At 45.1% G+C, this 15,994-nt stretch overlaps 1 protein-coding gene across 1 annotated transcript in view; it reads left to right on the forward strand.

Moving 5' to 3' along the window:
- The window catches only part of ABCA12 (ATP binding cassette subfamily A member 12), a 615,834-nt gene that overhangs the window by 472,001 nt on the left and 127,839 nt on the right, over window positions 1-15,994 (forward strand). Inside the window, exon 43 of the mRNA XM_029607914.1 lies at window positions 15,560-15,737. Coding sequence (XP_029463774.1) covers window positions 15,560-15,737 — 178 coding nt within the window. The remainder of the gene's footprint in view (window positions 1-15,559; window positions 15,738-15,994) is intronic.

A 15,994-nucleotide genomic window follows, 5' to 3' on the forward strand; every position in this document is an offset into this window, starting at 1 on the left:
GTAAATTACAACTACACCAATCTTCTGCAATAGTCATTAATTGCGACCAGAGCTGCCTCAGTACTTTGATGCTGTCTAAACAACCAAACCTACACTGATTCTCATGAAGGATGTTTTTCTTATCCAAAAAAATCTTTCAGTTGTTTAAAAACTGCTCTAAAACCTTACCTAATGAAAGGGCCGATGCAATAAATTTTGCGGAATGCAGGTGCTGACTTTTCATTTAATCTCACAACTATCAATTCCTATAACAGTATTCCACATCTGAAGCACTTGTATCCTAGCCAGTGTACTATCTGATTTAAATATACAGCGATCTGAAAACTCTTGGGCTGAAAACCCAAGATTAAATTTGAAAGAGACAAGGAGTAATATGTTGAGAAAGATGAAGAAGCAGAAATATTAAACAAATACTTCAGATCAGTGTTCACTAAAGAAAATCCTGGATAAGGACTATTGCTGGTTGAAAGGAGTATGGATGGGAGAGGGGTACATGCAATTCCATTTACAGAAGAGAATGCATGGGAAGAACTAGTAAAACCGAAACTGGACAAGGCGATGGGACCAGATGAGGTACATCCCAGGATACCAAGGGAGCTCAGGGATATGCTGGTGAGTCTGCTGAAAGACCTGTTCAATAGATCCCACAAGATTGATGAAGAGATTTTATGGTCCCTCTTCTTGAAGGTGGTAGCAAAGAAGAAGCTGGAAACTACAGGCCGGTTAGCCTAACTCTAATGGTGGGAAAAGTAATGGCGACTTTGCTGAAGGAAAGGATAATGAGCCATCTACAATCCGGTGGGTTTCTGGAGATGAGGCAACATGATTTCACCAGAAAAGGTCATGTCAAACCAATCTGATTGATTTTTTTGATTGAGTGATTAAAGAATTAGATCAAGGATGAGCACTGAATGTCATTTACTTGGATTTCAGCAAAGCTTTTGATTCGGTACCAGCATAGGAGGTTCATGAATAAAATGAGAAGCTTGGGAGTGAGTGCCAAATTGATGGCTTAGATTACAAATTGGTTGACTGACAGGAGACTAGGGATGTGCATTCATCTTCAACATATTGGCAATCCGCAATGTATACGTCCCTATTTGTTGTATTTGTGAGTTCGTGAAACGGATCACGATCCCCCACGAATACAAACATATCATACGTTTCATTCTTTTGGCTCGCAGTGATTTCTTAGCAGTCATTTGAAATAAGAGAAGGCCATTGGGGGAGTATCCATAGCAAAAACCAGCCCTTTCCTGTGAGTCATAAGTGACTTCACAGCCTTGTCATAGAGTGGATCAGACAGGTTGGCAAGGAGACCAGAATGCAACCTATCAGAGCTAAGCATTTCTCTAATGCGGCCAATCGCCGCTCTCACTCAATGCTCTGCAACGCTATTCCTGATGACACAGGACTATTTATTCGGTAAGCACACAGCATGACACGCACTTTCTTGGCGGGGATGGTGTGGGAGGTGGCTGAACGTCTCAAATCTGTAATCAATTGCTAGCTACTGTGATAGAATTTTCCATTGGAAAAGATATTTGTTCGATTTGGCTGCAGTGCTGCCGCTAGCTAGCCATACTATTTTTTTACCGCACTTTGTTTTATTGATCTGGCATAGCAGTGCTCTTTTAAGCCAAGAAGGCAAGGCATTGCCTGCTCGTGGGGGTCTGTGGGCAGTTTTCCAGACTCATCTATATTGGTACAGCAGTGCTATTTTAAGCCAAGGAGGCACTGCCTCGTGGGGGTCTGTGGGCAGTTTTCCAGACTCACCTATATTGGGACAGCAATGCTATTTTAAGCCAAATCCCCAGTAGGCCTCTTTTGTAGTTACCACTTTGTTGTGTGCACATACATTACATTAGTGCACATCAAGGCACTGTGCCTGTGTTCCTGTGGGCAGCCAGTTTTGCAGACTCACGTATATTGGGAGAGCGCTGATCTCTGAAGCCAAATCCCCAGTTGGCCTTTTTTGTAGTTACAAGCTTGGTGTGTGCACACACATTACATTAATGCACATCAAGGCACTATGCCTGTGGGCAGGCAGTTTAGCAGACTCACGTATATTGGTACAGCAGTGGTCTGTGAAGCCAAATCCCCAGTTGGCCTCTTTTGTAGTTACAAGCTTGGTGTGTGCACACACATTACATTAATGCACATCAAGGCACTATGCCTGTGGGCAGGTAGTTTAGCAGACTCACGTATATTGGTACAGCGGTGGTCTGTGAAGCCAAATCCCCAGTGGGCCTCTTTTGGAAATTATTCTTCTAATTGAAATCCCTAGTAGGCAGTGACATTAAATCCATAATGTCAGGGAAAGCTAGACGTGGTCGAGTGATTGGGACTGGGAGAGGAGACACCTCAAAAGGGAGTGCCAATCCCCCATTAAAGTTAAAAAAGGGACCTGTTCCAATCTAAAATCTCTGGAGGGGCAGGCAGTTCCATCCGGAAAAAAATGAAATCTAATGATGATGCATCACCACCACCTGTTTCTGACCCTGTACTTTTGGAGGTGAGGGAAGGGGAGGCTGAGTCATGCAAGACAAAATGGTGACACCCAAAAGCAGCAGTGCAACAGCAGTCTCAACTTAGCATTGACAATGTAGCTCAGGCACTGTTTCCTTCTGATTCTGATGAAGAATTATCTTGTGTGGGATTCTTATCAGAAATGGAAGAAATAATAGCTGATGAAGGTTTAGGAGGATTCGTTAGTCCTTCAATGCTGCAGGGGAGAGATGAAACTGATGATGAGGAGGAGAAAGAGCAGTCACTGCAGGCACAGAGTATGACTGATGCCCCTGGCATTGCTTCTCAGGGAGCACCCACTATTTCAGCTCCAGTGCCAGCATCCACCCCGAAGGCTATAGAGAAGGGATCACGAAAGACATTTGCGATCTGGAGCCACTTTAAAGTGACGGAGGACCCGCATTTTGCTCAGTGTAATTACTGTGGCAGGGCTATTAGCAGAGGCAAGTAAATAGGCCATCTATCTAATTTTGGCATGACGCATCATATGAAGAGGCAACACCCAACAACAGTACTGCTATCTTGGAATGGTGGCAGTACATGTCAAGGGACCCCTTTTTCTAGGCAGCGTAAAGTGGTTGAAAAGGAGCAGAGTCACCCCATGCCCTCAGCCCCTTCTAGCAGTCAGGTGGCAGGCCAGGAGCCCCCTGCCATGTGGCAGAAGCGACAACCTACCATGGAGGAAATGGGGTGGCGTGCGGTAACACTATCCCAGGGTAGGAGGCAGTTAGCCTCAAAAGTTGTAACCAGGAGCATTGGGGAAATGATTGCCCATAATGACCAGCCCTTGCAAATAGTGGAGAATGTGGGTTTCAAGCATTTTCTGAAGGTTATAGTTCCAAATTACAAAGTTCCCTCCAGAACCACATTTAGCAGAAAGGTCATCCCCAGCCTGTACAAGCAATGTTGCAGTCGCATCCAAGTGCTGCTAGCTAAGGCAGAGGGGAGTGTGCATTTCACCTGCAATATCTGGACTGCCATGAATGCTGCACACTCTTTCCTTTCCCTGACAGCACACTGGTGGGACCTGGCTGAGGCAGGGGCAGCCAGCAGCTCTATTAGTGAACAAGTATCAGGGTGGAGTTGGGCTTTACTGCATACCCACCTGATGGACCAGGCCCATACCGCTGCCAGACAGATGCTGGAGGGCTGGCATCTACACCAGCGAGACAGGAATCCTCAGGCAGGGTTCTTTGTCCCAGACAATGGTGCAAACATGGTAAAGGCAGTAACCGAGGGAGCTTTCAGAACATCCGATGTTTTGCACACACTCTGCACCTGGTAGTGAAGTCAGCTCTGGGGTTGGAATCCAAGCACCAAGAGAATGAATACTTGCAGAACTTAATACACAAGTGCAAGTACATAGCAGGGCACTTCCACAGAAGTGTGAAGGCAGGGCAGGTTCTCCGACAAAAGCAGACTGATTTGGACATGCCTCACAAGTGTTTCATTCAAGACATTGCCACCCGGTGGAATTCCACCTATATGATTCTGCAGAGATTAGTGGAGCTGCAGACACCCCTTCACGAACTTTCTGGTTCAATGGACATAGGTGTGCAGAATCCCCTAGGGCATCATGGTTGGTTAGTCATGAGTCAGCTGGTAAAAATCCTGCAGCCCTTCAGAGATGTCACAGAGGAGCTGAGTTCCAGATGTGCCACCTTGGCTGACATCATCCCTATAGTTAATTTCCTGGATGAAACTTTGGAGGGCTTTAAACAGGAAGAGGGAATGACAGCTGAGGTGCTGCACTGTCTGGATATTTTACAGCAACAGGTGCAAGAGAGATTAAGGCCTTTAAAAGAAGAGCACACATACATGCTCGCACAGTCTATGATCCCCGTGTGAAAGGGAAACTCGCCCTACAGTCCAATTGTCTCTCATTTGTGAAGGACGCACTGTTAGCAAAGGTCCGTGATCAGGAGTGCCATAGGCAGAGACAGATTAGGCATGATGCAGAGGAGGAAACAGCGGCGGGCACTTCAGAGAGTTGTGCTAGCCCAAGCATGAGCAGCACTCTGTCAGCGACAGCTAATACCTCCTCCTCCTCCTCCACTTCAGTACGCCAAAAGCATATTGCCCATAAAGATTCATCTTTTGTGTTATGGGCTAGAAAGATAGCAGCTGGCATGAGTAGGGATGTGAATCGTGTGCCATATCGTCTTAACGATTGAAATCGTGTGGCAGGAGAAGAAAATCGTGTTAGGCAGGATTATTTTGTTGAAAAACCGTTAAAAATCGTTTTTTCCGATTAGTGCGCACTAACGGGAGTTAGTGCCCACTAACAGAAATTGATACAATTTGAAACTTTTCAGGTCAGTTAAGGTCAGTTTAGGAATGAATATGTATTCCTATTGGCTGCCCTCTTATTTATTCATGTTACCAAGGTTCCCACTGACAGTATATGGGGGATGGGAAATGGAAACAGTTGGTAGCTTGACAAAAAAAGTAATGTGATCAGTCAATGTGACTAGAACTTGTGCCCTAACCCTGATACCAGGGGTGTTGTGATCTTCCTGCACACAGTGCCCTAACCCTGGCACCAGGGGTGTTGTGATCTTCATGCACACAGTGCCCTATCCCTACTAATACCAGGAGTGTTGTGATCTTCCTGCACACAGTGCCCTAACCCTGGCACCAGGGGTGTTGTGATCTTCCTGCACACAGTGCCCTAACCCTGGCACCAGGGGTGTTGTGATCTTCATGCACACAGTGCCCTATCCCTATTAATACCAGGAGTGTTGTGATCTTCCTGCACACAGTGCCCTAACCCTGGCACCAGGGGTGTTGTGATCTTCATGCACACAGTGCCCTATCCCTACTAATACCAGGAGTGTTGTGATCTTCCTGCACACAGTGCCCTAACCCTGGCACCAGGGGTGTTGTGATCTTCCTGCACACAGTGCCCTAACCCTGGCACCAGGGGTGTTGTGATCTTCATGCACACAGTGCCCTATCCCTATTAATACCAGGAGTGTTGTGATCTTCCTGCACACAGTGCCCTAACCCTGGCACCAGGGGTGTTGTGATCTTCATGCACACAGTGCCCTATCCCTATTAATACCAGGAGTGTTGTGATCTTCCTGCACACAGTGCCCTAACCCTGGCACCAGGGGTGTTGTGATCTTCCTGCACACAGTGCCCTATCCCTATTAATACCAGGAGTGTTGTGATCTTCCTGCACACAGTGCCCTAACCCTGATACCAGGGGTGTTGTGATCTTCCTGCATGCAGTGCCCTATCCCGCCTGCATTACTAGTGAGAAGCTGGCTTTACAGACAGGGGGGAGCTTCCTGACCCTCACTCCTCCCCTCCCCATGTCCCAGCCAGTGAATGGTGTGTGGGTGAGGGGGGGGGAGGATGGTGAAGGGTGAGACAGCTCCTTCCCTGCATTACTAGTGAGAGGCTGGCTTCACAGACAGGAGGGAGGTGCCTGACCCTCACTCCTCCCCTCCCCATGTCCCAGCCAGTGAATGGTGTGTGGGTGAGGGGGGGGGGAGGATGGTGAAGGGTGAGACAGCTCCTTCCCTGCATTACTAGTGAGAGGCTGGCTTCACAGACAGGAGGGAGCTGCCTGACCCTCACTCCTCCCCTCCCCATGTCCCAGCCAGCGAATGGTGTGTGGGTGAGGGGGGGAGGATGGTGAAGGGTGAGACAGCTCCTTCCCTGCATTACTAGTGAGAGGCTGGCTTCACAGACAGGGGGGAGCTGCCTGACCCTCATTCCTCCCCTCCCCATGTCCCAGCCAGTGAATGGTGTGTGGGTGAGGGGGGGGGGAGGATGGTGAAGGGTGAGACAGCTCCTTCCCTGCATTACTAGTGAGAGGCTGGCTTCACAGACAGGAGGGAGCTGCTTGACCCTCACTCCTCCCCTCCCCATGTCCCAGCCAGTGAATGGTGTGTGGGTGAGGGGGGGGAGGAGGATGGTGAAGGGTGAGACAACTCCTTCCCTGCATTACTAGTGAGAGGCTGGCTTCACAGACAGGGGGGAGCTGCCTGACCCTCACTCCTCCCCTCCCCATGTCCCAGCCAGTGAATGGTGTGTGGGTGAGGGGGGGGAGGATGGTGAAGGGTGAGACAGCTCCTTCCCTGCATTACTAGTGAGAGGCTGGCTTCACAGACAGGGGGGAGCTTCCTGACAAAAATAACAAAAATAATAAACAAACAAGTTCTAGTCACATGAGTGATGATCATCACGTTACTTTTTTTGTCAAGCTTCCAACTGTTTCCATTTCACATCCCCCCAACCATTACCTCAGTGGGAACCTTGGTAACATCAATAGATAAGAGCACAGCCAGCCAATAGGAATCCATATTCATTCCTAAGTGACCTTTACTGACCTGGGAAGTGTCAACACTTTGTTTCATTTTCTGTTGGTGTTCGTGAGTTTCCAGTTCCATTTCCCATCCCCCCAACCATCACCTCAGTGGGAACCTTGGTAACATCAATAGATAAGAGGGTAGCCAGCCAATAGGAACACATATTCATTCCTAACTGACCTTTACTGACCTGGAAAGTGTCAATTTGTATCATTTTCTGTTAGTGCGCACTAACGGGAGTTAGTGCGCACTAACGGGAGTTAGTGCGCACTAACACGATTTAACGATTTTTAACGATAAATCGTTAGAATTTCTATTGTATTGTGTTCTATAATGATTTAAGACGATATTAACATTATCGGACGATAATTTTAATCGTTGAAAAACGATTCACATCCCTAGGCATGAGTGATTCTCAGCCCACCCAAGCAAAGGAGACACCAACACAACTGTCAGTGACACAGTATCTCTCAAAGCCCACAGAGGACATGCAGACAGATCAGCTGGCATATTGGGCACACAAGTCCACTGTCTGGCCACACCTAGCCAAAGTGGATCAGCGATATCTGTCATGTCCACCAACTAGTGTGCCCAATGAACGTGTATTTTCAATGACAGGGAAGCCCTCACTGCTCAAGGCTGGCACCAGAGTTGATGGAAATGCTAGTGTTTTTGAAAATAAACCTGCCTTTGCTTGGGTTTCCAAATTTTCCCTGTGAATGTCAAGATGAATAAGATTCTGTACGTGTCCATCCAATGTCCAGGCCGTAAGTCCCTACAAGGGCCTGACCTCAAACGCTGTGCCTGTCTGAGTTTAGTTCTGGAATTTCTAATTTCAGTTTCATGTATTTGTGCATCACTTCTTTCCAGAATATTCTTTTCCTGTTTTGCAACATTTGGAATGTAATAACATAAAAATCTGACTTCAGATGTTTGGAGCTTGCATAGTTCATATGCTCAATAGTTCTCCTGACCTTCATAATATGGGCCATGTTCCCGAAATCTTTCCTAGGTGCCAACAGTAATGTTTCTAGTACTATAGAAACTGGTGGTTGCACTCTAGTTCATCCTCTGTCTTCCCATAGTTTACAGAGGCACTGTGTAAACCAAAAAGTCAACATAGGTTGATATTGTGGATTTGGACTTGAGTAGCGGTTTTCTTATTTCTGAAAGCTCTTCATGTTCCTTTGTCATCAGCTGAAGTGCATAAGTACAGTTAATAGCTTGTGCGTATTTACAAATACTCTCCAGCTCAGTTCATGCTTCACAAATGGCAGTCTCTATTTCTCTAAAAGCATCCTCTGCTGAATTATCTTTCAGAAATGAAAAAGATGCCATTTTCTTCTGGCAGTGAACCAGTTCAAGAAGAAGAGACAGGTCAAACCACAACATACCTGCACAAAGGAAATCCTCTAATGCTGTGCCTGTCTGTCCAGGATTTATGTCTCTATGAGGGTTTGACCTCGAATGCTGTGCCTGTCCATCCAGGCCTTATGTCCCTAAAAGGGCTTGACCTCTAACGCTGTGCCTGACCATCCAGGAGCCCTTTCCTGCTCAAAGGAAAGGGAACTTTCCCTGGGGCCAGCCTGTCTTGCCCCTATGAAAACCACAGGGACCTGACTACCTCAGCTCTGCCAGCCTGTATTTCCCCTATCAAAACCACAGGGACCAGACTACCTCTGCTCTGCCAGCCTGTCTTGCCCCTTTCAACTTTCTGCCACTCTGCCTTGCTTCCATACACCTGATGACTCACTCAACTCCTTGTGGTGTTCTTGCCACTATCATGGTTCCTCAGTGTGTTGGTGCTAGTCTTTCTGCTTGCTATGTTCCCCCTTCATTATGCTGTAGGATGTTGATGCCACTTGTCTTGCCACTTTGCCTGTTGTGCTGCCTTTGAGGGTTCATGCATCTGTTATTGATGCTCTCTTTTGAAGCTGTGGTATGTTTTTGACCCTCTCGCTGCTGCTTTGCACCTCTGTTAAAGTACTCTTGCCAGTCCTGGTACCCCTTTGCCCCTTTAAAGTACGTTAGGCTATTCGTGATACTTTTGTGCCACTTTGCCACAGTCTAAGTACCTTGGAGCTCTTTTCTCATTCTGATGATAACTCCCCAGAAGTTTCATCAGAATTGATAAGAAATCTCCAATTCTGCAGCCAAAAATAGGCTGCAAATACTTCCCCCATTGACTTTAATAGGAAATCGGAAAGTGAATAAAACGTATCAACGAATTGGTTTTCCCCCGTATGAAATGAATGCAACAACTTTGGGTCTCGGCAAAACGAATACAGAATAGCAACAATTTTTTTTCCTTTTGCACGTCCCTACAGGAGACAGCATGTAATGGTAAATGGAACTTACTCTGAAGCAAGAACAATGTTAAATAGAGAGCCTTAATGATCAATTTTGGGACTGATTCTACTCAATATTTTTGTGAACGAAATTGTGAAAGGGTTGAAGAAAAAATCTGCTTTTTGAGAATGATACCAAGATCTGCAACAAAAAAGACACACCTAAAGAAGTGGAGAGAATGAAGAGTGATTTAAAAAAGCTTGAAGAGTAATAAAAGTTGGGTAGCTGGGATTCAATGCCAAGAATTGCAGAGTCATACATTTAGGGTACAGTAATCCAAAAGAGCTATGGAGTAGATTTTTTAAAAAAGCGTGTTCACTTACTTTTGTTGGCGCATCAGGCGCAAACAAACGTACGCTGGATTTTATAAGATACGCATGTAGCTGTGCGTATCTTATAAAATCCTGGATTGGCGCGCGCAAGGCTGCCGATTTTGGGCAGCCGGCGCGCGCCGAGCCGCACAGCCTGCCTCGGAGGGAACTTTCTTTCACCCTCCCCTCACCTTCCCCTCCCTTCCCCTACCTAACCCAGCCCCCAGGCCCTATCTAAACCCCCCCCCCCCTACCTTTATCCATGGATCTACGCCTCCCGGAGGGAGACGTAAATCCATGCGCGCCAGCGGGCTGCTGGCGCGCCGAGACCCAACCCAGGGGCGGTTCCGGAGGGCGCGGCCATGCCCTCGGAATGCCCCGGGCCAAAACCACGCCCCCAGGCCCGCCCCCGAAACGCCGCGTCTGCCCCCAAAACGCCGCGTCGTTCGGCCCTGCCCCCCGACACGCCCCCTTCAGAAAACCCCGGGACCTACGCGCGTCCCGGGGCTCTGCACGCGCTGCGGCCTATGGAAAATAGGCGTGCCAGCGTGCAAGGCCCTGTTCGCGTAAATCTGGGCGGATTTACGTGAGCAGGGCTTTTAAAATCCGCCCGTATATGTGATGGGGGAGTCAAGATGGCAGCATGCTAGAGAATGTGTTTATCTGCTGAGCCCTTCCTTGCTTTACATTTTGTTTGATTCTTCTACGATGTCTTCTAAGTACAAGGGTAGAGTATGGGTTTTTCCTCTTGACACTCTTACCCTTCGGCCCAGCAGTTAATAATGGCTCACACATCGCTGCCAACTGCACCTTTAGGAGTTGAGGATCCCAATGTCTCACATGGTGAAAGAGCACTGTGGCCTGCTCTGAAGGAAGCATCCCTGAGCCTGTTAGACCATCAACCACTGCCAACACAGAAGCATAACTCAGCTTGCAGCCCTGCGGAGCAACCGCAATGGAAGGGTCTAGAGCGATGTCAGCATCAGAGCAGCAGGATTTGGTTGTGCTACCGGAAGATGGAGGACGAGAGCGTATGCTTCTTTGTCTCTCCCCTTAAGCTCTTTGGACTCCGGAGATTTAAGAATTGCTGTGGATATGTCATTCTTGGAATTTCCCTCAGAAGAGCAGCAGATTTCTCAAGGTGAGTACTTTGAAGTTCCCTTAAGGCCAGCGGTTGTGAAACTAGATTCCCTCTGAGAATTAACAGTAGGTTTTGCAAAGTCCTTAAATACATGTTCTTCAAAAATTGATGCTTTATCATCCAGATTTGACCATTTGGTTGATAAGTATGGTGGCCAATTGTTCACTTTGAATACAAAGGTTGCAGCTATTGAAACCAAAATTAAGGATATTCAGTCTTTCAATTCTGACTGTAAAGGATCGCAACATGCTTTCTAGGCAGATAGAATATCTTGAGAACAACATGATTCACTTAAATTTACTTTTTTAAACATTTCCTAAGGTTATGGGGGAAATTCCAAATGTTACCTTAAAAAATATTTTTGGGAGGTTCTAAAATTTCAATTTGACCAATTGCCTTCTATTAATAGCTTGTAATTTTTACCTGGGAATAATTCTGCTACATCACAACAAGTTTCAAATGTTTGGTCTTTTTCTGAAATGCATACTTTACAAACTTTCTTGAAAATTCTACCTCTGAAATTATAGAACATTCTACTTTGTTTCTTTTACAAAAGTATTTCAAAAATCTGTTTTCTTTGTTTTATGGTCAGACTATATAGATTTTCCCAGATTTAACACATATGATTCAGGAAAGAAAGAAGGGCTTTCATGTTTTAGACAGGAAGCTATCTGTTTAGGTTGTTCTATCACTTTTCACTACCCGTGTAAATCATCATCAAATATAATAATAACTGTTTCATCTTTTTTTCCCCTGAACAATTGAAAGTGTTTTTAGACTCTAGAAGACTTTTAACTTCATCTCCAGTATCCAATTAATTATCATGGGTTTAAGTTAATTTTGTAGTTCACAACATGCTAAACTTGTTACTATAAAGTTTTCTTATTGTCTCTTTGATTTTTATTCACTCTCTTCATTGGATATAAGACTTAGTTTATGAATGTTAGTATTTCTTTTCCTATTAGCTATTTTTAAATTATCCTTTTTTGTATGATCGTATACAAATGTCCATGTATTTCCTAGCAAAGTTCTAATAATTTGTCAAAATATTGTAAACATTTTTTAAATAAAACATTTTTTATAAAGACTAATGTGCATGGACCAGGAGAAGGACCTTGGGGTTATAGTGTCTGGTAACCAGAAGGCAACAAAGCAATGTGACAAGGAGGTAGCTAAAGCCAGAGAGATGCTGGGCTACATAGAGACAGGAATAATCAGCAGGTAAAAGGAGGTGATAATACCCTTGTACAAGTCTTTGGTGAGGCCTCACGTGGAGTACTGTGTTCAGTTCTGGGTGCCGTATCTCAAAAAGGATAGAGACAGGATGGAAGCAGTCCAGAGGAAGGTGAAGTCCTATGAGAAGAGGCTGAATGATCTAAATATGTATACCCTAGAGGAGAAGAGGTGCAGGGGAGATATGCTACAGACTTTCACATACCTGAAATGTATTAATGATGCACAAACATCAAACATTTTCCATTGGAAAGGAAACTGTATTAGAGATGTGGCTGGGGGGGAGGGAATCGGATCGTCGCGGTTTTGTTTTTTAAAATATCATGTAAATCGTAAATCGGGGGAGGGCGGGAAAACCGGCACACTAAAACAACCCTAAAACCCACTCCGATCATTTAAAATAAATCCCCCACCCTCCCGAACCCCCCCAAAATGTCTTAAATTACCTGGGGTCCAGTGGGGGGGTCCCGGTGTGATCTTCCACTCTCGGGCCACGAGTGCAGGAGGTCGTTCCCGGACCCCCGCTGGACTTTTGGCAAGTCTTGTGGGGGTCTGGAGGCCTCCCCAAGCTGGCCAAAAGTCCCTGGGGGTCCAGCGGGGGTCCGGGAGCGAACTCCTACACTCGTGACATCGGGGGACAGGAACCAAAATGGCGCCGGCGCTACCTTTGCCCTGTCATATGACAGGGCAAAGGTAGCGCCGGCGCCATTTCTATCAACGCACCCGTGGCCCGAGAGTGGAAGATCACACCGGGACCCCCCACTGGACCCCAGGTAATTTAAGACATTTTGGGGGGGTTCGGGAGGGTGGGGGATTTATTTTAAACGGTCGGGGTGGGTTTTAGGGTTGTTTTAGTGTGCCGGTTTTCCCGCCCTCCCCCTTCCCCTCCCCCTTCCCCTGATTTACGATTTTTGACGATAAATCGGGGGAATTCCTATTACATATCGCCTCTAACGATTTTTGACGATTTAAAATATATCGGACGATATTTTAAATCGTCAAAAAACGATTCACATCCCTAAACTGTATAACTAGGGCTCACAATATGAAACTCCAGGGGGGATGACTCAGAACCAACATCAGAAATTATATTTTCAGAGAGAGGGTGGTGGATGCTTGGAATGCAGTAATGGAAATCAAGTGGCATGGGACAAACATCCCTAGAAATTAGCTGATGTAAATGAAGAAATTGGGTTACCTATGTTAACTTTGGGTGTAACATTTTGTCATGGGGGTAAGCTGCACAGAGCGGCACTTACCACCCTAACAAAAGCCATGGGGTGGACCTGCTTGGAACAGTATTTACTACCATAAGCAAATTCTTAGACAGTCTGGATGGACCATTCGGTCTTTATCTGCCATCATTTATTATGATATTAAATAAGAAAGAATGGAACATGGACAAAAGAGAGATTATCCAGTATTATTTCTGTTTGAGCAGAATTTAGGGTAGAGGCCTTAGAGAGGTAAATAAAAATTGTGTAACTAGGTGATGAATAACTCCTTGGAAGTGGGAATGAAGGCAGAAGAGAGCACAATAATGGAGAGTGCAGGTAGGTTCCACCTCAAGATATCCAGGATTTGAGTGAACAAGAGGAAAGAGTAAGTCTTCTTGCCCACTTGCCTTTTGAGCATCCTGGGTGTGAAGAGTGGGAGTCAGGGAAGGGGATCAGCAGTCTGTGGAAGGGGAGGGGGGTGGACACATCTTTATTTGAATGAACAGTGGGAAGATGATCCACGGGCCAGTTACTCTTTACTTGAATAGGGAGAAGAAGGAGGAAAGGAGGAATCACTGACTTTTTATAAAGAGTACTTAGCCAGCTAGTGCTTGTTTTCAGTGATAACCAGACAGGGGGGCCTTATTGCAAGTTGCACTATTAGCCCACATTGCCAGGGGGGGGGGGGAGAGAGGGAGAGAGAGAGAGAGAGAGAGAGAGAGAGAGAGACTTGCTATAGTGCCTCCTCCCTAGACAGGTATTTCTATCCCTATGGGAGGCCCACCTAGTAACTCGAGGTGAGGGTTAAGTATTAGTGTAGGGGGGTAGGGGCCACTTTCACATTCAACGTGAGATGTACAAACAGAACAGTGGTCTCTTGTGAAGATTTGCTGGCCTTCGGAGTGAGGAAACTCACTCCAAGATGAGATTTGGGCTAGGTTCTCTCAACCTAGCTTGATGTTACCCAGGTAGAGAGTCCCTCAAGCTAGGTTGAGAGAACCTTGCCCAAATCTCATCTTGGAGTGAGTTTCCTCACTCCGAAGGTCATCAAATCTTCACAAGAGACCACTGTTCTGTTTGTACATCTCCCCCCCCCCCCCACCCCCGCAACTCGGCTGGTCTAACAGGCTAATCAGCGAGCCTGGCACCATATTACATCAATCACAAAAATAGCCCAAAGACACACCACAGTGTATTCCAGAAACCTTTCAGTACTAATACAAAAATACAATTGGTTTCACTGGTTTCACTTTTATATCATTTCAACTAGCTACATAATCAATCAAATCACTAGACTTTTATAATTTGATTTGTAGGCCCCATACACAAGGAGTTTGTCTATCAATCAAACTTACAATTGGTCATAGGTCACATTACTTTATTTATAACTCCAATATTTTTTGGTATTTACTTCATTTTCTATAAAAGTCCCTTGCAATAAATATTGCTAAGCCTTAACAAACTTAAATGTTAATAATACATATCTCATGGGAAAATCCAAAAAAGTCGGTAGTGTAAGTGCAAAAAAGTCACCTCCTCTGTATATTTTCCAAGTGAAACAATACTCATCTCATAGAAGACAATGTTCCAATTCAATATCCCGACACAATTGCGATTCGAACCCAAAGGTCCTGCTTCAGGGGAATTGTCCACTCCAAACTTTACATCTCCAAATCAGATCTTCCCTTCGTTCCCACGGCACAGAAATGGCTTATTTCATCTCTTTTTCCCGCGGTCTGAACTCAGACTTGGAAATTGCGTATGGGTCCTACAAATTAAATTATAAAAGTCTATTGATTTGATTGATTATGTGGTTAACTGAGATGATATAAAAGTGAAACCAGAGAAACTAATTGTATTTTTGTACCATATTACATCAGCCAGGCAGAAACAAGGCTTGCCTGACCTCCCACAGTGTCTCATAAGTCAGCTGATCTTGGTAAATCCACAAGATCGACTGATATAAGCCAAGATCCTTTTACAATGCATGAAACATCTTACATACTAACAAACCTTTACTTAGTGTGTGCAAGTAATAGCAATGATACTGTTAATGAAAATCAAACAAACAGTGAAAGAAAATAAAAACTGAATCCTGATTATCCTTTCAGAACTTCAATTATTGTTTATTCCTAGCAAAGTACAGTGATCACATTGGTCATGTTCAGAATGCACTGACATTTCTCTAAGGCCTATTTTCTAAAACAAAAAACCCTGAATATATTTCCAGGTGCTATAGGCACAGATGTAATTCAGGTGCTGTGCTGCTGTAATACTCTAGATGTATTTACCTGTCTACATTTTCAGGCATCTTATTTATCTTCTAACCAACTGTTTCACAGTTTTTGTGGTATCTTAGTCTTGAGTGATAGCTGGGAGATGGAAGGATTTGAATTGTATTTTCATTTACATCTGATCTTATTTTTTCCCTCTTCCTCTTCTTTTCTTTTTGGCTCCTAGGATCAGTAACATGGTGAATATGTTAGTGGCCATATCTATTTTGGTTGGCTATTCCATTACAACTGCCAGTTTTGTGAATTATGTGGTGAAGGAGCATCACACTGGAGCAAAGAGACTGCAGCACATCTCAGGTGTTAGCACAACCTTCTACTGGATGACAAACTTCACCTATGACATGGTAAATAGCCTACACCTAAATTCAGTGAGAACATAATTGAAAATGTCCTTATGCTGATCATAGGCTATGACTTCCTGGTCATACCTGCAGAGTCTTTTCATTACAGTTAACTTTTTATGCCACTTTTTATTGTCACAAACACAAAACTAAATCCTGTTTGGATTATATCCAGATAAACAAAGAGCTGAAGCTGCTTCTCTTGTGTATACAATCAAAATCCACTGATCTGACCAGCTAGGAAGCAGGTTCTTCACTAA

Source organism: Rhinatrema bivittatum, chromosome 6 (genome assembly GCF_901001135.1).
Source record: "Rhinatrema bivittatum chromosome 6, aRhiBiv1.1, whole genome shotgun sequence".
In the NCBI taxonomy this organism is placed as follows: domain Eukaryota; kingdom Metazoa; phylum Chordata; class Amphibia; order Gymnophiona; family Rhinatrematidae; genus Rhinatrema; species Rhinatrema bivittatum.